The 22,243-nt window shown below is 49.2% G+C and overlaps 2 protein-coding genes across 3 annotated transcripts in view; one reads left to right on the top strand and one right to left on the bottom strand.

The window, feature by feature from the left end:
- The window catches only part of LOC122392436 (flap endonuclease 1-like), a 33,211-nt gene extending 24,076 nt beyond the window's left edge, over positions 1 to 9,135 (top strand). The window contains exons 4-9 of one of the 2 annotated variants that reach the window (XM_043387262.1): positions 3,357 to 3,523; positions 3,870 to 3,979; positions 4,550 to 4,753; positions 5,183 to 5,401; positions 6,869 to 7,051; positions 8,663 to 9,135. In XM_043387262.1, coding sequence (XP_043243197.1) covers positions 3,357 to 3,523; positions 3,870 to 3,979; positions 4,550 to 4,753; positions 5,183 to 5,401; positions 6,869 to 7,051; positions 8,663 to 8,734 — 955 coding nt within the window. In that variant the 3' untranslated portion in view covers positions 8,735 to 9,135. The remainder of the gene's footprint in view (positions 1 to 3,356; positions 3,524 to 3,869; positions 3,980 to 4,549; positions 4,754 to 5,182; positions 5,402 to 6,868; positions 7,052 to 8,662) is intronic. The other variant, XM_043387260.1, reaches the window with a different exon arrangement.
- Positions 9,136 to 12,971: 3,836 nt separating this feature from the next.
- LOC122392431 (cuticle protein 8-like) lies at positions 12,972 to 20,375 on the bottom strand. The gene is made up of 4 exons (XM_043387256.1): positions 20,292 to 20,375; positions 17,810 to 17,950; positions 13,516 to 13,600; positions 12,972 to 13,039 (listed from the first exon to the last, which is right to left on the bottom strand). Exons 1-4 carry the CDS (start codon positions 20,373 to 20,375, stop codon positions 12,972 to 12,974), a joined length of 378 nt encoding a protein of 125 aa, XP_043243191.1.
- Between the last annotated feature and the right edge of the window lie 1,868 nt (positions 20,376 to 22,243).

Below are 22,243 nucleotides of genomic sequence, written 5' to 3' on the forward strand. Positions count from 1 at the left end.
ATGTATGCAAATGTTCTATGCTATTTGGAAAGTTAAACACAGTGCATGCGTAAGATATTAAAGCCAGATCGGTAACTATATTGGTCATTATGTGTTACCATTTCCAGAAAGTGGCAGATTCAGAAAGAAACGATATCGGACACTGCGTTGGGATACACCTGCTTAAGAGCTTTCTTTTGCATTTTTCAGCATTTGGGAGCAGACTTCTATAATTAACGTTCATTTCTGATGCACGGAAAACGGCGATTGAAAATAAAGATTAACACTTCTGTTGGAGGTTTCTACTCATGGATTCGCCAGTGTGACCAGTAATTTGCCACATGCCTACATCCAGTACTCGCAAAGGTATGAGTATTCATCGGTGTGTAGCCTATTCATTAGTCCAAGGCCCTCTGCCAGCAAAACTCCATCCAGCCCGTCCCTGTGAAAATAGCTGATCCTCGGACTGATCCAGTTGTTAATGTTGACGACGGTGGTGTTGAAGAGGTCCTTGTAGACGCGCTCCTCTTCGAAGTCGTTGATGCTGAGCCACTGGTAGGGATAGGGCAGCGTCAGGTTCATGAGGAACTCGAACTGCTGGTCGGTGGTGATGAAGGCGGGCACGGCCTCCGGGTCGTCCTGGCGGCACATCTCGATCAGCGCCTGACCGCCGGGGGTGAACTGCTCGTGAGGGCGGTACGTAACGCCGCCGCCGTCCGGCATCACCACGTAGCCGGGAGGGTGGGGCCGCTGCCAGACCGTTCCGGCCTCCTCCGTTAGCGGGCTGTCGGCAGAGTGCAGCGGCAGCAGCCGGCACTGGGTGCTCGCTGCGTCCCGCTGCCACTTGAGACAGTCGGCCGTGGCCACGCAGAGTACTGCGCAGGTCAGTTCGCTGGCTGTCGGCACGGTCCGCAGTGGCACGCTAGCGTGCTCCACGTGACGCGTCACGAAGACGGCAGAGGAGTTCTGCGCCGCCGCGGACGCTGCCAGCAGCAGTGCCGGCACGAGCCACCGGAACGGCGCCGGCAGACCGCAGGCGAGCGGCATCCTGCCGACCGCGAGCTGTGGAGGGTACTAAACCAAACTGAGGGCGCACGATGCCTAAGCACAGTCAGCCACTGCATTGCGCCAAAATGAATTATTAAACAATTGCGAGGCGTTGACGTCGTTCCTCTGTCAGACTAAATTTAGTTACTACAGGCGCCGACGATTCAATTTGAATTTTACTTATTTTTGCATAAGTACCACCGGGTTTCAATGCTCCGTGCTGCGTTCCTGCTGGCTCTATTGCCACTTTCCTGAATATCCCGCCTTGTGTTATGACATGAGAATGCCCTAAATCCAATCCCAGCAAATGGCCCAAAAGGGTTTCGCTGCACACTGCACAGTGCACATGTCACATTCAGCTAACCTGCGCTTTGCTCAGCTTTCAGCCAAACGCCATTGACAGGGGGTGGGCTTCTAATTCCTCAAACAATGATAAGCAATGCATCGTGGTGAGGCGTGCGGGCGGCGTCGGAAATGTTTCGTCAATACGGGTCTGATTCAATCCTAAAATTTGAGCTTCGAGGTCACGTGACATGTCAAGTTCAGGGCAATAATTCAAGACAAAACATTCTCCGGCTCTCAGTACGTTAAGAACAAGTGACGGCGAGAACACTAAATGCCTTTCTTGTATTTGATTATGCCCTTCTCCAGACTCGACTTTGCCAGGAGTCCTTCAGATGGCGGCCTAAATCCAACAGCAGTACTGACAGCATGGCTAGTCAAATTTTGTGGATACCCTTCTCAGCTTAAGCATCCTTTGGGTCGACGTCCGGTAGTTATTTTGCGGCTGAGGGTAAAAGCACACGATGCTCATCCTTCTACTGTCGTATGATTTCCGTCTTCAGCAAGCTATCGATCTGCGTGTATTTATTATAATAAATGAATAATTATTCAAACTTCAACCGAGCGAAGGCTTAATTAGACGCCGCAATTCATTCTTGAAATGTTTCGCGTAGAAGTAACTATCCTTGATAATCTTTTAAATCGCTGTCACCACTTTGCATAATTATCCTTATGCACTTGGCACATTGCACTCATGGAAAGGTCTCTGAAGAGCTGCCAGCGGAAGGGTCACTCATGAAATATCCCACTGGACAGGCTACGCACGTGGCAGCCTGCATTTGCCCCATGCTCATTGTATGGCCTTGCAAGTGCGCTCAGTGGGACCGTCAGTGGGACCGTGTATTTGCAGTGAGGGTCAGGGAACCCTGGCTTGTTTCGAGTTCGTTGTGTGCGACCCTGATAAACATCAAGAATGTCCCTTTTTCCTCGTCTCACCTGCATCAGTATCTGCACTATCAGTGAGCTGGGACTCCAGCTTTCTCGCCCACCCTTGTCCCCGTTGACGATAATGCACACGTCGCCATCCATCCTTCCCACCTTGTCCCCCGCTCGTGACGTCGCAATTGACGGACCTGCAACCCCTCATTCCACCCCACTCCTTGCGCACAGAACATACACACCGCATTCGTTTCTCACTTTTCAGTAGTGCCATCTCTGCCGAATCGAGCTGCCACCTGGCGGCCACTCGCGGATCGTCTCCGCTCTCCCCTCCTTTCGCCTCCCGTCAGCACTAAACTGTCGCTCCCCCCCCCACGGGATGTGCCCCTTTAACCCGTTACGCAGTAGTAAACGGTTACGGCGACATCGCGGAAGATTCGTTGATTACATTTACCACTATCCAATTATCACACGGTGGCCATCGTTCAAACCATATCCTGTCTGTCTGCTGGTGTACAACGCTCGGCGTAGGTTCGGGACGAAGGTCAATAGTTGATCTCATGCTCTGTGATCATGTCAATGGATTAGAGGCGTAGTTGGAATGATGATATGCTAAGCCTCCATCCGATGAGCATCGCAGTCCGGGCGCCCTAACCCCCAAATCATCATCATAATAATTAATAAGCTTGAAATTTCGTGAATAATAAAACAAAAACAAAAGAGGTACTTGTAGCACAGGGACAATTGCATGATTCTTGGACGCTGATGTCATCCAAATAAAGTTCAATACAAACAAATGAGATCGGGAGAATATAACTCATTGCGATGTAGATTGTGGAATTGTGACGATGATGATGAGTGGATTGCATGCTCGACATTCGGCTCGAACGTGCTGCTCCGCCACATGACCTTCAGTGAGGCCAGGAAGATGCTCAGCAATGAGTTCCACCTGTCCAACGTGCTGCATGAGCCCGGTCCCAGCCATTCCCCACAGGCCGCCGCTTTCCTTTTCGTTGATAAGCGCTTATTATCATTGCTATACCTCTGTATGGGTCTACTCGTTCCTGCCAATCTAACTCACGCTGGTTGCTGTCTTCCTTCGCCGACAGTCACCTGATGGGAATGTTCTACCGGACGATACGGATGGTGGACAACGGCATCAAGCCCTGCTACGTGTTCGACGGCAAGCCGCCCGAGATGAAGGGAGGCGAGCTGGCCAAACGAGCCGAGAGGAGAGAGGAGGCCCAGAAGGCGCTCTCACAGGCAGAGGAGCAGGGTGAGAAATTGGGCGGGGCGGTGAGAAACTGGGGGGGGGGGGGTGAGAAACAGGGCTGAGGCTCAGGAGTCTAGAAACAGGATGAGGAAGACGATGAGACAAGCTGTATTGGATTGATAAAACGAGGAAAGACGGCGACGCATATGGGTCAAAACTGGGTCGCACACTTCAGCGGATTAGTTCACTTTTTCTGTTGATGCATCACCGTAGATTTTAGAACACAATTTGTAATAATGTAACATTGCCGATAAATAACCGAGCTGGTAATGGTATTTCACCCTCTACACCAACATTGGTGGCCGTTTGTAGCGCTGATTTCCTCTGACACCACTCCCGCTCCCGATAGGTAACCAACAGGACATTGACAAGTTCAGCCGCCGGCTGGTCAAGGTGACCAAAACACACGTGGATGAATGCAAACAGCTGCTCAAACTGATGGGCATCCCGTTTGTGGAGGTAAGCTCGACTTGATGAAGAGCGAGGATGATAAGTGTTGGGAAGTGAAGGGGAGGATTGTGGTATATGTTAACATCTTAGAGGTAATGGCAATTCTGTGTTCTATTTTTTATATTTTGCTGGCCTAAGGTACACTCGGAGGCAGATTGATGTTCCACCACTCCCTACCCATCGGGCTCCCATGGCTCAGCACTGGCTGCTGCCAGTGGCAGCACTGGCAGCACTGGCACTGGCAGGCAGTGCTGAGCAGTGCTGAGGGCAGGCAACACTGGCAGCAGCGAGTGCTGAGCCATGGGAGCCCGATGGGTAGGGAGAGATGGAACATCAATCTGCCCCCGAGTGTACGTATTGCACGTGTTTTGACTATTGTGGGCAATTTCGACTTTTATCAACTTTTATCGCGACAATTTCACCGCCACTTTTGAAAGTCGCGTGGTACCAAACATTTCATAGCGATCCTTCAACCCGGGCCATTCCAACATGCTCTTTATATATGCTCACTGCAGACGCCTTGGTCTAACCCCACCGCGCGCTCTCACGACCTAACCCCACATGACCCTCTCTCGTCAGGCTCCCTGCGAAGCGGAGGCGCAGTGTGCCGCCCTGGTGAAGGCCGGCAAGGTCTACGGCACGGCCACTGAGGACATGGACGCTCTGACCTTCGGCTCGAACGTGCTGCTGCGACACATGACCTTCAGCGAGGCCAGGAAGATGCCCATCAAGGAGTTCCACCTGAGCAACGTGTTGGCTGAGGCCGGCCTCAGCCAGCAGGAGGTGAGACGTCAATAAAGAGGGAAATGATGGGGTTTTGGTAGATTGGTGAGGCTAAAAATAGCAAATGTCTGAAGATGAGAAGGCATGTGGTTTGATGGGGTTCGTCCGGACGAGTGCTGTTTTGAAAACGGATAAGTCGACGTGGTCTTGTTTCATATTGATATCCCCTTGTAATTGTATTGAACTTGATCACGGCCTTCCCGGCATGTGCAAGTTTGAAAATCGTGCTTTGTAATCACGAAGTTTATGGTGATTCTGTCGTGCTCACGCTTTTTCATAGCCGTTTTTTCGATTGTAATTAATACTTTGAGGTGCATCGATATTGCATACTTGGCCTCAACCTTAGTCTTGTTTTTTTGTCTTTTTGAACATTCGAGAGATTGTTCACCGCGCCTGTCACACTGAGCCCCTTTCTCTTCTTTCGCCCAGTTTATCGACCTGTGCATCCTGATGGGCTGCGACTATTGCGACTCGATCCGCGGTATCGGCCCCAAACGAGCCATCGAGCTGATCCAGAAACACCGCAGCATCGAGACCATCCTGCAGCACCTGGACAAGAACAAGTACACGGTGCCCGAGGAGTGGCAGTTCTCCGAGGCGCGGCGGCTCTTCGTCGAGCCGGAGGTCGCCGATCCCGCCGATATAGAGGTGGGTAGCGGGTAATGAGCGGGGCAATTCGCAGGGAAGGTCCATGGGCTGGAATTTCATTCACCCGGCTTGTAAAATATGTGGATCTGTAAACTGCATCCGTGATCTAATTCAGTACGTCCATGGAGCTGATTCTGAACTGGAATTGAGCTAAACTGACTTGAAATTCTGAGAACGATTCTGAACATCTTTGGTCGTATGAGCGATTGCTCACGTTTTGGGGATGATGTAATAATCCCAGGAAATCCAGCTCATTTTCCGCCTCAGCGAACTTTGGTCACTAATCGAGCCTACTCGATCGAACCCTAGTCCTGTCATCAGCGCGGCTCGTCATCTATATCTCACTGACGTCACCTCTGACCTGACGTCACTGAAGTCATCGGCGCCGGCTGTTGACGGTTCCAGCGCGCCGCTATCGCTGTTTATGTGTCCCGGAGACACACAAACTGACACATAGCTACCCCCGTGGACGGTGGCTGTCGCCGGCCGGCGGCGGCTCGGTAATCTAGTGCCGGCGAGGCGTGCAGTTCGAGCCCCTCGATCAGTTGATGTTCGCTCTGCAGTGCTGAGGAGCGCGGCTGCTGCAGGGAATTGTTTGTGTCGGTGGTGTGTCAGGATTGGACTGGAGCCGAGTTTGGGGGTCCTGGAGGGGGACATATTGCGCGGTAGTTCATGTTTCATTGGTAAACAGGCGCGTGACCGATGATTGGGAGGACTACAGGGGCATTTGTTTGACCTTGTGGATGAGGCCCGAGGCGTTGACCTCTCGTGTTTGGGAATGGAATCTGTTTGCAATATTTTGACAAAGGAACTTTAATTGGGAGGGCAGCTCAACTTTAACATAATACGAAGTTGTTGGGCTGCCTCGGAGCGTTTGTTTTTAGATGCGTACTGTCTGCTCGTTACGAGTATTGATGGTAGTAAATAAGTGCTCCAGTGGCTCAATATCGCTATTGTGCCTGATTCTGCCCACTGCTCCGCTCACACGCCTTTTCGTTTTCTCCCGTTCTGATGCAGAGAGACTGCATACTTCGATCTGCGTTGCCCTATCTTTTTCCTCTCATCACCACCTTGTACTGCTTTATCCGCCTTCGTCCGGCCTTGCCAGTGTTTTTTTCTTATGTGAATGTCTTGTTTACCCTACTTGGGCTAGCTTTTGCCACTGTTTCTGACCCTACTCTAGCTTGCTCTGAAGTCTGAACTGCTCTTTTCTATCCTGTCCTGCCCTGTTCTGACGTGCTACGACATATTCTATCTTGTTGTTGCCTGTCTGCCCTCTCCTACCTGGCGCTAATACGATCTGCTCTACACGACTCCACTAGTTCCCCACTGTGTCTAGTCCCTTTTTGCCCCACCATGCACTGCTCTGACCTGGCCCGCCCTGCTCTAACCTGCCCTGCCCTGACCTGACCTGACCTGATCTGATCTGACTTGATCTGACCTGACCTGACCTGACCTGACCCGCAGCTGAAGTGGGTGGAGCCGGACGAAGACGGCCTGGTGGCCTTCATGTGTGGCGACAAGGGCTTCAACGAGGAGCGGATCCGTAACGGCGCCAAGAAGCTCTCCAAGGCGCGTAACACCACCACCCAGGGACGGCTGGACTCGTTCTTCAAGGTCCTGCCCAACCCCAACGGCGGCAAACGAAAAGTAAGTGAGATACGCGGACTGTGAGGGACACTCCTTGGTCTGTAAGACTCCTTGGTTTGTGAGTGAGACTCTTTGGTCGCGAGTGAGACTCATTTTTCGGGCTGCGGCTCGGCCGGTGACTTCTGCGGAAATCTATTATCACAGTTGGCTATTATTTCTCTGCCATTCATTGGCATTTCTCTTACTCTACCGGCCTGCTGACTTGGTATTTGTATTCCTTCCCTGCCTGTCTACCAAGTTGATCACTGGCAAGCATTGGGGCGCTAATTCTTAATAACTTGCCGGTTTTCTACTATTGACGGTTTTCTAGCAATGGGGTATCAAAATGGAGAAGTTCCATGCTCCTAATGCGACGCAGTTCTGTACCTACAGGCTTTGGTTGTCCGCTGTTCCTAAGTTTTCGTCCAGTCCGTTTATTTTTTATCGATGAGGTCTTTGAAAGTGGAGCCAGATGTGCCAGATTTCGATACTGCAGTTGTTCTCATTTCTGTTGCAAACATTGAACGAAACGTATGTATTATGTATTCCTACCAAATGTACTGAAGGAAAAACATGACCATCTTGGTCAATACAGAAATGAAATATTCTGATAAATCCCTTTCCGTTGCAGTCTCAATAATGCTAGCTGACTGCCTCCAATTAACCCTATTAGTGGCAGGGGGGGTTGTTCTTATCCACCCCTCAGGTTTTTCGGGAATATCTCCGAAACCGCTGAAGCTACGATGCTGAAATTTTCTGACTTTTCCTAAAACTAAATTGGGCACATTCCCTGAAAATTTCAAGTTCATAACTTTACCAGGGGCGGCTCCAGAGCACTGGGAATTGGGGGTCCTATTCGTGAAGCGAGTCATTTGGGCGAAGATCACGATGCTGCACCAGTTTTACGAACAGTGAATGAAAGGTATCATGTGATAACATATACAAAGTTATTGTGCATCCTCTTTTGACACGTTTTTGCTATAATAGGCGGATCCAGGCGTCCAAAAAGGGGGGTTATTTTTTACCTCCCAACATAGGTGCCCTGACACCGCCTATGCATGACCAATACAATTTTAGTCGTTCTCTCATAAGAAAATTGTAACATAACAAGACCATTGCCACCCTTTTTAGAAACAGTACCAACAAAAACCTTATTTACTATACTTTTTGTGTACCCCCAATCTCAATGATCTGTATCCGCCTATGATTTTTGAAAATGCATATTTTTAGGATCCATGTGAATTCCTGGTTCATTCTCTATCGATCGGCAAAAGTTGCGTTAAGATTGGTTCAGAAACCTGGCCGTGATAAACAGTCTAAAATGTATCTGCAATTTGCCCGTTTTTACCCCCCTCTACCCCCCTATTGACATTTTTTAATTTTTTTTTTTTTTAGAAATGTAGATCTCGTTGAGCCAAACCGAATGCCGTTTGAATTTTGAAAATCGGCCGGTTAGATCTCGAGATATCAAGGGGGGGTCGTAAACAGCCCCCCCCCCCTGCCACTAATATGGGGTAGCCAGGAGCCTGCCACTAATAGGGTTAAACCAATGGGTGTATTGCTTCCCGAACAATCGAATCTGACTTAGATTTAGACATCGCTGGATATCGCTGAGGCTATCCTTTATTTCAGCTGGAGGAGAAAAAGAACTCGGGCAGTAAGAAGGCGCGAGGTAGCGGAGGAAAGTTCAAGCGCGGTAGATAAGACAGGACGAGAAAACACGTCGCTTCCGTTCACCGCAATTCATCATTCCAAATCATCGGTAACTGAAGGTCATCTGATAGTCCCCTAAGGGCTGAGCTCGCTTGAAGCTCAGGCGGCATAGCACTGCAAACTAAGGTGTGATAATTTTTGATGTTTTTTTTGCGCACCGATACCGGTTGATGTTTCATCTCATGCCATATCTCATCTGGGCGGGGGGGGGGGGGGGGGCGAGGGGGAGGGCCAAGGATCCTGCAAAACATTTTTTAACGTGACAATAATCTAAACATGCCACTCTTCGCATTCGTTCAACGTCGTTCATTCTCCGTCTCCCAGCTACTCCGTCTTGCAACTCGGTGGTGTGAACTACGGTTTTTGTCTTAGCCGTTGGCCACCTTGTTCGTCACGGAGTAGCGTACGTTTTCTAGTATTTATCCGCGTCCCGTCATTGCACATTCCCTTTTGTAAACGCCGTTTGGCTACCTCAGTATCTCTTTTTGCAATGTATTGCGGCAATATATGTGACATCAAATCAAGCGTTTTCACCTGGTGATTTTATTTCTTCGACAACCTGTACGACATGCATAGCTGCCCAATGCTACTAATGATAATGCTTTACAATGCTTTACAACTGACATCATCATTCAACATTCTTTCACTATCAACGCTTAAACCCAGTGGCCACCTTTGCATAATCATTAATCACACAAAAACAAACAACATTCAACGGTCTAACTTCGTTGCTGACTGCTTACGAGCGCTGGAATCGCTGCCAAAGAAGAGGGGTAGGAGTGAACGGAAGAAATGCACGCTCTGAATGTAACCCGCTGTGGCCCCAGGCCAGCGCAGTCGCCGCGCCCTTTGGGTTGAGCGCTGGCCCTCACCCTGGGTGCTGTCCTGGCCCGTCCTTTTGTTGCCTTGTGTCTGTTGGTGTTTCAGTGAGGACGAGGAAGGGCTTCTCTCGTCGGAGCGAGGTGGCTGTATTTTGTATCCAAAACCTTTTCGCTCGTTGACTAATGCCGAATGGGACTTGTCTGGTCGAGCCTTGCTTCCTGCAATATCACCAGGCCTGACTCCGTTCTTAGCCTTCATTACTCGACCCTGGTTTTTCCTTTTGCCCATCTGCTTCTTACTTCGATCTTTTCGCCCCAGACGGTCCATTCTTTGCGCCATCACCTTTCCTCGTCTTCTGACAATCCTCAGTCTTTCGAGTCGACGTCGGTCCACTTCTGGTGCCATTCCCGTGGATTCCCCACCTTGCAGTCTGCCCAGCCTCTTACCGAACAGGCTGGAAAGTGGAGCCACGATCTGACTAACCTCCATTGGCCTCCTGGGGCAGCAGGGCCGCGCAGTGGCTGGCCTTCGTTCGTGTGGGAAGTGAGCACGGCTTCGGATAGGAGGACGAACGAATCTGGACGATCCCCGTGAGACTGGGTGCCAGAGTAGGCGTTGACGATTCACTGGAAGGCGCAGTGTTCGACCGGAAAAGGCGCCAGTTTCTGTAGGTTGTTCAGTGTCTGATTTTGAGGCTGTGTTAGTTCTATCAGTCGTTATGCCATCAAAGTGAAGCGGCACGTGGGGCTGTGATAAAGGTGATGGTGTTGATGCTCTACCGATGGGAGAGAATGGTGATTGTGTCGAAATCCTCACAACTTCAGATGCTGGGTTATAGGCTGACTCTTCGTGCCCAGTTTCAGGTACAGCGGTGCTCGAAGTGGAATTGATCTTTGTCGAGTGATACCTACTCGAAATGTTTGCTGCACTCTCTAACGGTGGTGGCATAAGTCGCATGCCTGTCGCTTCATATCTGGGCCAACCAGGCTCCGGGGCATTGGTAAACATCGACTCCGGTTTTTCTTCATTTCTTCCACGATTTACTGACTCCACTACCTCCTCGCCCTGTTCTGCTCCTGTTTTCACGATAGCATCCCCTCCCTGCCCCTCGTGAGAAGACACCGCCCCACGCTCTTGCTCTCCTACAGAGGGTGGCGTTGTGGAACTGAATCGACGCATGTACTCTGAGAACTCTGGCCTATAGGTGGTGGCACTGACCCCTTCTTTGGGCCCATCGGTAGGCTGAAGCTGGGTGGTGTTGGGAAAAGGGGTGACCTGTGAGAAGATTACGGTGGTGTTTGGCCCGCTCGAAACATTTGGTGAGGTGGTGGTGGTGGTGAGGCGAGGTCTAGGCCTCCGGGTTCGGAAAGAGGAAGGTCTGGCTGAAACCCGTCGGTCAACTAAGATTCTCGGTGAGCCGTTGTGACGTGGATGGCTCGGACTGCGGTTGTTATGCAGCGTCCCGTTCTTATTTTGAATTGACAGCGACTTGCTTCGACTATTCTTTTTGGGTGTTACCGCAGTCTGATTCAAGGTCGTGTATATTGTTTCATTTAGACTGTTTCCCATAGAATTGCCCAGTGCGCCAAATGCTAATTCCTTTCCCTTTCTTTTCCCTTTCCTGACACTTTGGTGTTGTGTGGTCTCAGGTTTAGGGAGTGCAATAAAGGTGTTTTGTCCGGAGCGGTTGGCTTCTGAAAATTCAGATTTGAATGGTCCATCTTTAATCGCTTGTTTGTTTACACCCTCTGAATCAGGAATTACATTTTCGTCATCTCTCCTTGTGTTTCGCTTTTGTTCCGGGCCGCCTGTTGATGTGTCGTTTTCTTTTGAAATCCTGACAAACTGAAAGCGCCTCCTCACCGAGCTAGGATGTCTTGCACCCTCATCATCGGCGACATCTTTTGGGGCCTCTGTCTCGTCGTTCTCTTCATCGTGTAGTTTGGTCGCGAAGATTGCCGGTCTTGGAGTAGTTACCCCAAACCGCCTCCTGGCCAATATCTCCGATAATGTTGAGGCAGCGGTAACGTAAGCGGGCGTGACCAATGTCGTGCTTGACGTATCGTGGCTGTGGTCCTCACCTTCAGGAGCTGTGGTTCTGCTGGGATCAATCGACGCAGCATTGGACTCTTCATCTGCTCTCGACCCGCTCTCCTGTTTGTCATTCTCACTCACGACGTCGCGAGTAGGATTTCTATACTCTGTGCTAGGCTGTTCCTTGGGTGCCTCGACGTTGTTGAAGACCTCCTCAGGTGATTGACGATTTGTGGTTCTTTTGCTTCCATATTGTCCATGTACTTCGCTTGGTGTCCCTCGAAACACGGCAGTCGGCAGGGTAGGCAAGTAACGGAACGACGGCTTCGATGTGGCTTGATCGAGCCCGGGACGTTCTTGGCCTCCGCCGAAGGCAGTTCCGAAGGGCGAGATGTTCTTCTTGTCCATCTTATCTGGCTCCCATCGGGAGTGCTCATCCTGGCCCCAGTCGTTGTCCGATTCATCAATGCTTGCGCTGCTGTATCCAGGGGAGCGTCGACCATCTTTTGGCAATCGATGCCTGACCCCTGTTCGGAAGATTTTGGGTTTCTTTGTAACAGGGGGAAGTGTCGGGTAGAATCCGGCAGGTCTTCTTCTGATTGTATCCAAGTTTGGTGGCTGAGCCGGGAAAATCAGCACTGTTTTATTAGCATCCTTCGGTGACATTTTCCCAGAGTTATTCAACTTCGGGTCATCATAGCCGCTTGCTCGCGCGGTCACTGAGCTTTCCTCGCTCTGGTGGTAGTCCATGTGGCTGTTCACATCCTCAGTGTGTTCATCTTGTGGGGAATGGGACATCCTTCTGCCCCATTCGGGTGTCAGTGGGTACAATTCCAAAGCCGGCTCCACTTCAGAAATCGCTGGGTTGTCGTGGTACTCTGGGTTTCCACCATGCTTCCCTCGGCTGGGAGGGGTGACTGGGCTAGGCTCGAACGGGGCAACCGAAGTAAAAGCGGATGGTGGAAGATATGGATCATGTTGATACGGTGTATTGTAAGGATCGTGCTGTTGTGGTTGGTGGTAGTAGTACTCTGGGGTACTTGGTCTTGTTGGTTTTATACCTTTGTGCGGGACGGTGAGCGCTGGTCGGTAGCCTGGTGATGGCGTCAGTTCACCCTCGTGAAAGGACTCTGTTGGGACTGGACGTCGACTTAACTGATGTCTCTGGCCAAGAGTAGGCGATTCCAAGAATCCCGCCCTTGTCTCTGAAGTGAATCGGGAGGGAGCTAGAGGCGGTTTTTCCACCTGTGGGAAACGTTCTTCAAATGCGGGTTTCGGCTGGCCTCTGATGTTGATGTAAGGGCCTCGGCTATTGATACCGACCTCGACGAGCCTGTGTCCTGTGCCCTCGTTAGGATTTGGCCTCAAACGTTCACCGTACCGATACTGCTGAGGCGGAGGAGATGGCCGATCCTCTTCCAGCTGGAACTGTTCTGGCCGCTGTGAGGAGTGAGATGTTACTGGTGGTGTTGACTGATAATGTCTCAGCGGTTTTTCAGTTATGGTAAGAAAAGTGCTCGCTGGTTCAGTCGTTCGGTGTGGTTCTTCTTTCGGCGAATAGAGATTGAAGTGTGATTTTTGCAGAGGAAATTTCGGCAGGAAGTAGGGTGCTTTTTCTGCAACCGTAGGCTGGAACCCTGCTGGTCGATAAGACGGCCTATATCTGAAATGGGGCTTTGCTTGTGCCTGCGGCGAAAACCGCTGGTTCTCAGGCGGTCTTCTCGGCGGGAGGGGCTGTTCTTGACTTGGGAAGTTTTGATACCTTGCTGAGTTGCCTGGGGAGACGGGAACATATGCTGGTCTTGGCAGAGGATATCCTGAGGTATCCGGTCTGCTGGTCTTGCCAGAGGCATCTGCAGGTCTGGCAACTCTTCGATCTTCATGCTTGGGTTGCCTGACGTGAGGTCCACCCCCACGTGTCCCGGTGGTGTCCACTGTTCCGTCCACATATCTCACGTCGGCCACGTACCCGGATCGATCGTCCACCGAGTACTCCACCACCTGAAACAGAGCGCGGGACTGCTTAACTTATTGCCAACTGAGGCAAGGGCAAATCGTGGAACACGAGAAGCTGCTTCATTATGGAGCGAGCGAAGCGAGTGTAGTCTTTCCTTAGATTAACCCGCGCCCTGATGGGGTCTGCCGAGCAACGCGGTCTGATGGGGGGGGGGGGCATTTTGGCCCCCCCCCCCCTAAGATCTCGAGAACCACGCAACATAGCGACAAGCGGTAAACGGCGTTGGATAGCCCCAACGGGGAACTACCTTGTGACCCAATTTCATTGACCTCGGTCAAACCGATGACGTCACAGGTCAGGTCAGAGGTCGAATTTTCACCGTTTACAGGCATTTCAAGAAATGCGTTGTAAAATCGAGTAAAATGCATTTCATTGAAAATCATCGATGGGGAAATGTTCTTCAAACACATATTTTGCTATTTGAGGTCACTGATACCAGGTCAGGTCACAGAGGTCAGGTCACTGGGGGGTCACAATATGAAAGTGTCGTGTGATACATGTTTTATGGTCCATTTTACATGACAAATGCGATTATGTGGGTCAGGTAGACTTTTGGGCCAGCTTAGGTCACGTTTTGGTCAAGGTCGGGTCAAGGTCAGGTCAAATTAGGTCAAATTTCAAAGTTGATATTTTTGCATAAAATGGGTATCGATTCGATGCAGCTCGTCACGGGGAGTTCAATGGTGGTCTCTGTTTTGCGCTACGAGGTCTAGAACTGCTAAAAATTGAGTTCAAAAATTTGACGTCATCAATTTTTAACAGTTTTTTTTCGCAATAACTTGGCCAAAAAAAGAGGTATCGATCTCAAATTTGGTATGTTTATCAAAGAGCGCAGGGACTATCACATATATTCCGGTTTTGTCGAAATTCGAAATTTTTTTGGAAATTTTCTGAGTTTTTCTAAAAAAATCATTTTTTTTTTATTTTTGGGGGTCAAAATCCAAAAATTTCGAAAATCTGAGATAGCAGTTTTGTAGCGCCGTCTTTTTTCTACACAACCACATAAAGAACTTTAAAATTGCTTGTTAACTGTAGAATTGGTGAGCGTTTCAAGATGTCATGTTTTTTGCTCATTTTTACTCGAACATGACCTCAGTTTGACCTCAATAACTCCTGACCTGAAGTGACCTGTGACTTGAAATTTTGTGTGAAGGTGTCAAATTGATGCCCGGTAAGGTACCCAAAATTTGGCGGCGCTGCGCGCCGCCGTTTTCTCGCTATTTAAGAAAAACCACTGGGGGGGCCAAAATGGCCCCTCCCCATCAGGGCGCGGGTTAACGGAAATTTCTGAGTATGAGCGGCCGGCCGGCCGACCGGCCGTGCGGACGCTTTTGCAAGGCTTATATCTCAGCAACCACTTGACCGATTTACACGCGGTAATTTTTGTAGGGTAGCTTCATTCCTTCAGACCCCTTATGCACGTGCCACGTGCAAAAGGAAGAGGTGTCAGTTTTGTAATTGTTGCAATATCTCGGTAACTACTTGGCCGATTGCGCTGAAAGTTGGCATGTAGGTAGGCACCCACTAGGCACTGCATATCCATGTGCCGGAGTTGGGGTGTTGCTGCACGTGCGCACGTGCAGGGGTTGTTTCCAGATCTCGAGAACGGCTGGACCGATGGCGCTCAAATTTGGTACACGGTTAGGACCAGTTAGTAGGGTGCCGTGCACAAGTCAGTTGGGACCCATTTTGCACGTGCGCACGTGCAGGGTGCCGCTTCCAGATCTCGAGAACGGCTGGGCCGATTGTGCTCAAATTTGGCACATCGCTAGAGACCGGTTAGTAAGGTGCCGTGCACAAGTCAGTTGGAGGTACCCCCTCGAAATTTCGCACGTGCAAGGCCCACCCTCTCGCTCGCTCCGTTAGTCGCCCCAAAAGGCGTTATACTGGTACTATACTTTTACATAAAATGTTATTACATTTTTTTTTTGCATTTCCTCGTATTTCAATCATCCGTGTGGCTTCTTATCCCCGTTTGCAGTGATGCCTTTGATTTTGTTGCAGTTTGCTGACACAATTCCTAACGCTTATTCCCACTGCTCATGGAGTTAGCCTTACCTTATTTGGATTTTGTTTGTTTTGTTGGGTTAGGCCCTTTCGGTCTGACAAGACCATTGCAGAGCCGGAAGGATGATAGGAATTAGGGGGAGACATTGGTCTGGGCAGACACCCTAGAGAGTCGCCGGGGCTGAGCCCGTCCGAATGGACAGGCCGACCAGCCCCCCAAGCACTCTCTGCACCCGGCTACGGGGTGCGCTCCCTCAGGCATGGGTGGAGAATGTTTGAAAAAGTTACCCCGGCCGGCGACCAATAGTCGGAAAGACGATATGCTCACATTGTTGTCAACAGTCATCATAAGCAAACCCCTTACGCAGCCTTCTTCAATGTTGGGCAGCTCAACCTCCTATAAAACAAACAGGGAGTCGATCCAGGAATATCGACCGGTCCCGGTCTCGCAGCTCAGTCGGTAGAGCGTTGGACTCCGCGTGGCAAGAGTACGCGTCCCGGTTACAACAGTCCGATTTCGAAGCGTGCAACGGACGCTCGGTGTTTATGAGCATCCTGACGAGTAGGGGAGAGTGGGGCACATTCGTGCAAAAAATGGATAAACCCATATATCTGTTCTTTGGTTAGTGCAATGGCAAAATTGTTGATTGTAGTATGGAAAGGAACTATTGCAGATAGTTTTCCTCTTTAAAAGTTATCCTCTAAAATTATTGCTTCCATTAGAAAAAATGACTTTTAATAACTCTGAACATTTGCACGAAACTGCACCCCACCTATGGGGCACATTCGTTCAAGAGGTGGGGCACTTCCGTTCACCCTGCAAAGTTCGAGAAATTACCGGGCATTACCAGAAATTTACCAAAGGAAATTGGCAGGGGGTCATTTCACTTGATTCCTTTCGACAAGAATGCATTGCACAACATATGTAGAAAGAATGGGCTGGCCAACAAGAATGTGCCAACTGCCGGCCTCCGTGACCTCGCCAAGTTCGCGTGAATTGCTCGTCACGACGTCGCAAGCAGTCGAGACTGAGTCAGGCGAGCGTCATTAGAGAAACCTACTACAGATAAAGTCATAAATCGCAAAAACTAAAAAAAAATATGCACGAATGTGCCCCCAGGCAGTGCGTACACGAACCTGCCCCACAACGTTATTAGTAATATATTTCAAAATTTCTTTGTGAAAAAATGACACTTTTTCAACAAACAAGTTTGCAGCAGTTCCGTGAATAGAGTGAGCTTCTTCACCCCCAATTTTGAAAAGCTGAACCACATTTCCGAGTCAGGATCACGAAAATGGATGATATGAGAAAAGTTTGGAAAGCTCACGAATATTACAAATTTGCGTTTTTATCAAGCATGACAGCAGGTACAGTGTTGTCTTCTACGGTGAACGAAGGGCGGCAATGATAGACATATTTCCATAATTTACCTTGAGCTCGTGCAGTCACTCGTGTTCCCATAAACTGCTGAAAACGAATGTGCCCCATGCACGAATGTGCCCCACTCTCCCCTACGCTATTATAAACAGGTATGGTTGCGGTCTTTGGCACTGGCAGGCCAGTCGAAGGCAGCGAGGTCAAGCATTGTTTCAGAAAAAGTGCGCCGAAAACGCGCCAAATTTTCGAAACTGAACCCGATTTGAGAGCAGTCTTGGCATTGGCGACCACACGCGGGTCCTGGGGTTGGAGATTATGGTATGTTAAGCAAATAGTTAGTTACCTGATTTGCAATATTACGCCCATGGCAGTGAACATTTGAAGAACGAGTTTTCTTTTCTCGTTTGGAGACAGCTTCTAGGATTTACAAGAGTGGAAAAGTTACCCCGGCCGCGCCGGGGTAGGCTGAAAGTTACCCCGGCCACGGCCGGGGTGGCCGGGGCAGGTTCTCCACCCATGCCCTCAGGAGCAGCGGTGCCGCTCCAAGGGAGCAGCCCGCATGAGATAAAGGTGCCTGTCCAGCCCGGAGTGGGGTTGCGGCGTGGAGGAGAAGGATTTCTGTATCCTGAGGATAGAAGCACGGAACGGTGATGATTATTTGGATGTCAATATCCTATTTCAGTCCAGTCCCGAACGATGATCGCAGCCGCACTGGGGCTGTGTCACATCGACAGTTGACTAACTTCCCGATTATCCAGAGACTGGCTTACGTTTTGCCACCACTAACCTGTGTTTTACCATTACTAACCTGCGTTTTACCGTTGGGCAGAGTGACCCGGTAGGAGCCGCGGATGACGTCTCCTTCCCTGTGTTCGCTCTGGCCGTAGCCGTTCCCAGCGCCATCTATTGAGCCCCATGAGAAGGCGTAGTTCGGTAGTCGACCGTCCACCTGAAATCGGATTTAGAGCGGCTGGGTAGTTACATAAGATTTGCACACATTTCTTGCTCATGTTTGCAGTTTTTCTCAAATTGTATATGTCGTTGGCATCGGCTGAAATCCGGCATTTTATGAAATGCCTAACCTTGAACCTACTTGCACCTACCTAGCATAGCAAATCATTAGACATAACCTTAGGTACCTGTTATGTGAAAAGTAAATTGGTTAGATAAGGCTAGGTTACATTAGGTTTGGTCGGGTTAGGTGTTGTTGTTTAGGTTTGGTGCTGAGCCAGCGCCAAACGATGCAACCCAAACATGGGATGAAATCCGGCATTTCATGAAAAGCCCAGGCATTCCACGTAAAGCCTGGACATTTCAGGAAATGCCAGATTTCACCTGATGCCTGCGACATATATTTTATCAAGTAAACAGGGAAGTGTTGGGTTAAATCTAGTGAGGAGGGGCGTTAAGCGCCCCCATCCAATAACTCTATGACCAATAGCCGCAACGAGACAGGCGAGGGGACGAACAGAAGTTCATGACGATACGCTCCTTCCAGATTAGTACCTCCAAGATTACATTTAGGGTTACGGGTAAAGTCAACGTCAGGCGGAGGAGGGGAAGCAAGTTGCGCGTTGAAGTCGCTTTATTGCATCGTTCAGTGTTGCACTGGCCTAGCATTGCACTGCTTCAACCTGGAAGAGCGAAGTTGCTTTTTTATTTAAGTACTTTGACAGCGTGTTTTTAATTTTCGATTCGAAATGGATTTATACTTTTTAACCATCTGATATTATCTAGTTTTGTTAGCCATGAAATCGATCTTCAGTCTGCAAGCGACAAGTTAACCTTACAAACTTGAAAATTGAACTTAAGATCGCCAAGAACAACTTAACCCGCGCCCTGATGGGGGGGGGGCCATTTTGGCCCCCCCCCCTGTGGTTTTTCTTAAATAGCGCAAAAACGGCGGCGCTGCGCGCCGCCAAATTTTGGGTACCTTACCGGGCATCAATTTGACACCTTCACACAAAATTTCAAGTCACAGGTCACCTCAGGTCAGGAGTTATTGAGGTCAAACTGAGGTCATGTTCGAGTAAAAATGAGCAAAAAACATGACATCTTGAAACGCTCACCAATTCTACAGTTAACAAGCAATTTTAAAGTTCTTTATGTGGTTGTGTAGAGAAAAGACGGCGCTACAAAACTGCTATCTCGGATTTTCGAAATTTTGGGATTTTGACCCCCAAAAATCAAAAAAATTGATTTTTTTTAGAAAAACTCAAAAAATTTCCAAAAAAATTTCGAATTTCGAAAAAAAACCGGAATATATGTGATAGTCCCTGCGCTCTTCGATATACATACCAAATTTTAGATCGATACCTCTTTTTTTGGCCAAGTTATAGCGAAAAAAACTGTTAAAAATTGATGACGTCAAAATTTTGAACTCAATTTTTAGCAATTCTAGACCTCGTAGCGCAAAACGGAGACCACCATTGAACTCCCCGTGACGAGCTGCATCGAATCGATACCCATTTTATGCAAAAATATCAACTTTGAAATTTGACCTAATTTGACCTGACCTTCACCTGACCTTGACCTGACCTTGACCAAAACGTGACCTAAGCTGGCCCTAAAGTCTGTCTGATCCACATAATCGCATTTGTCATGTAAAATGGACCATAAAACATGTATCACACGACACTTTCATATTGTGACCCCCCCCCCAGTGACCTGACCCCTGTGACCTGACCTGGTATCAGTGACCTCAAATAGCAAAATATGTGTTTGAAGATCATTTCCCCATCGATGATTTTTAATGAAATGCATTTTACTCGATTTTACAACGCATTTCTTGAAATGCCTGTAAACGGTGAAAATTCGACCTTTGACCTGACCTGTGACGTCATCGGTTTGACCGAGGTCAATGAAATCGGGTCACAAGGTAGTTCCCCGTTGGGGCTATCCAACACCGTTTACCGCTTGTCGCTATGTTACGTGGTTCTCGAGATCTGAGGGGGGGGGGGCAAAATGCCCCCCCCCCCCCATCAGACCGCGTTGCTCGGCAGACCCCATCTGGGCGCGGGTTAAAAATAATCTTCAGGGAAGCAAAAAAAAAAAATGATATCAAAGTTTTCGAAAGGCTAACGAAACCAAAAACTTTTCGAATATCTTCTGTTTTTGACCATTGAAAAACCTAAAATAAGTGGTGTTTATGGACCAGACATGGTTGGAATATTCAACGCATCACACTTGCATTATTCACAGTGACTACTCATTGCCAAGCTATGACGCCTAAATTATCTGTTGCATAGACATAATATGTTCAATGTTTATTGTTCACCTCGATGTCTCACCTGAAGCTGAGCTGAACCTCCTCGCGTTTGCACCAAGTGTAGGATCCCGCAGATCAGCACACTCAGCAGCCACCGACGCCACATCGCTACAGTCACGGATTCTGAGGGTTCGCGGCCGCCGCCGGCACTGCGGTCTATTCAGGTGTCAGAGGAACACGATCGCGTGACCGGTCCCCTGTCCTGCCGTCACGCCGTCCTACAGTGAGGGCAGGAACGTCCGCTGATGACACGTCACGTCTTCCGCACGTCACGTCCTGCTCACATCACGTCCTTCTTAGCTCTTCTTAGTGGGAGCGTCTTCGTCCTTAGGCGGGTGGATCACTGACTTATAGACTTCTACCGTCAACGGGATGGCTGTGACAATCTGACACTAACTTCGGGACGGTGTATCTCAGCACAACACCTCGCCCCGTGGCGCTTCTGGCACCGTTTGCGGCCGGCTTGTTCCTGAGAAGCTCCCTGCTCGACGTCCAGTGTCGCACAGAGCCTCCGGCCGGCGTCTGCTTGCCGCCTTGACCCGCGTCGTTTTCACGCCGGACAGAGTTCGCACGGGAGAAATTTGTGCACGGCGGCCCATACCGGAGAACTCAGGATACCCCTTGGCGACTCACGGTCAATGCTGGGACCACGCTATGCCCTCAGGGTCTGAGTAGGTGAGGTATGATTGTGGGTATTTGGGTAAACCACCCTGACCTTGGCGTAGTGTGAGTAACGTAAAACCGTAATGAGTACGGAATGACCACTGGCGGGTTTATGTATGCGCCGCCGGATATTACACAATTGACCGAAATTGTGATTCATGCGAACTGATTGTCTTTGCAGCTGTCCTTTGTGGGTGCTGCTCAATTATAGGTTATTTGCAGGCTAGCGTTGCTCAATCCTCCGAATTACGTCGAATGACTGAACTACAAGCTGTTCCGTAAATGGTCCGGAACAGGCGTTTCCTGGAAGTTACTTCCCTCTTGACCTTACAGACTGTTATAGCGTATGCAAACTTTTCCTGATTGATTGGAGATTTCAATGGCCGAATAATCTGTACTTTTGTTGACACGGTTATTTGTCGAACGATACAGGTAATAAGCCCACTGATAACTAAGAAGAGAGTGCCACGTAAAGAAGGCGTGTTACTCCTATAACTGCATGGAAACTGTTTCAGTTAGCTGTGTCGTAGAACGTATGTGAATTGGGGTGAGTGAGAGATACAAAGTTTTTGTGATGGACCACCTATACTTGTCCTCAATGAAAAGAACAGCCCAGATCCTCTACACTTATTAAAACTATCTGAATAACTTACTCAATGATACTTTTTTTTTGCAAATTGAGTAAGTTACTGCAGGATTTCCCTCTGATAAGTTATCCATTAGGTGTTTTTAAAAAAAAATAAGTTTAGTCCGAACCTAAAGGATGGAGGGATTCATAAGGAAAGAGCCCCCGCTAAGCGAAGCTTGTTGCGTTGACCCTGCCCTCTATGCAATTCCGGTTCTATGGCAGAATTTGGAGTCCAAAGTTTAATGTGCGCACCGCGCACGGTCGCATAGCCCCACATAGCCTTTTGATCTGCAAGCCATCGCCACTTTCGACTAATCTCGCATATCCTTTTCAGTTTACCTTGCGTTCTTATGTCCCGATAGGCACGTTAGCCATTGCCCACCCATAAATGGTGGGTATTTTATCCCCGTAGCGTGACCAATAGCCGGAGATAGTTCGTAGTGAAGCGTAGCATCACCGTGCAGTATTGAGGTCGCCTCTCTATCATTTAACAGTCTGGGAACTGCAGTTGAGAGTTAATAGCAGCACTTTGGATGCCTGTTTCAATCTTCAGAGAAAAGCTCAGGCGTTATTCGAATTTCCCGAGCTGTGTGGGATATTTTCTGAAAGAATTTGAACCTTGTCTTGTTTTAGCTGAGTTGTTGGTTTGACTTGATGTAAGGAGCATTTACCTGAATCACGCA

This window comes from Amphibalanus amphitrite, unplaced genomic scaffold, assembly GCF_019059575.1.
Source record: "Amphibalanus amphitrite isolate SeventyFive unplaced genomic scaffold, NRLGWU_Aamphi_draft 000486F_arrow, whole genome shotgun sequence".
Taxonomy (NCBI): Eukaryota; Metazoa; Arthropoda; class Thecostraca; order Balanomorpha; family Balanidae; genus Amphibalanus; species Amphibalanus amphitrite.

Bases quoted from the DNA above. Each gene is read 5' to 3' on its own strand.
- LOC122392431 (XM_043387256.1), bottom strand. From the start codon at position 20,375: ATGTGGCGTCGGTGGCTGCTGAGTGTGCTGATCTGCGGGATCCTACAC. The intron at 17,951-20,291 runs GTGAGACATCGA...ATCCGATTTCAG, and splicing joins GAGGTTCAGCTCAGCTTCAG to GTGGACGGTCGACTACCGAA. The intron at 13,040-13,515 runs GTGGGGGTGGAC...CACTCCTCACAG, and splicing joins AGTGGACACCACCGGGACAC to CGGCCAGAACAGTTCCAGCT.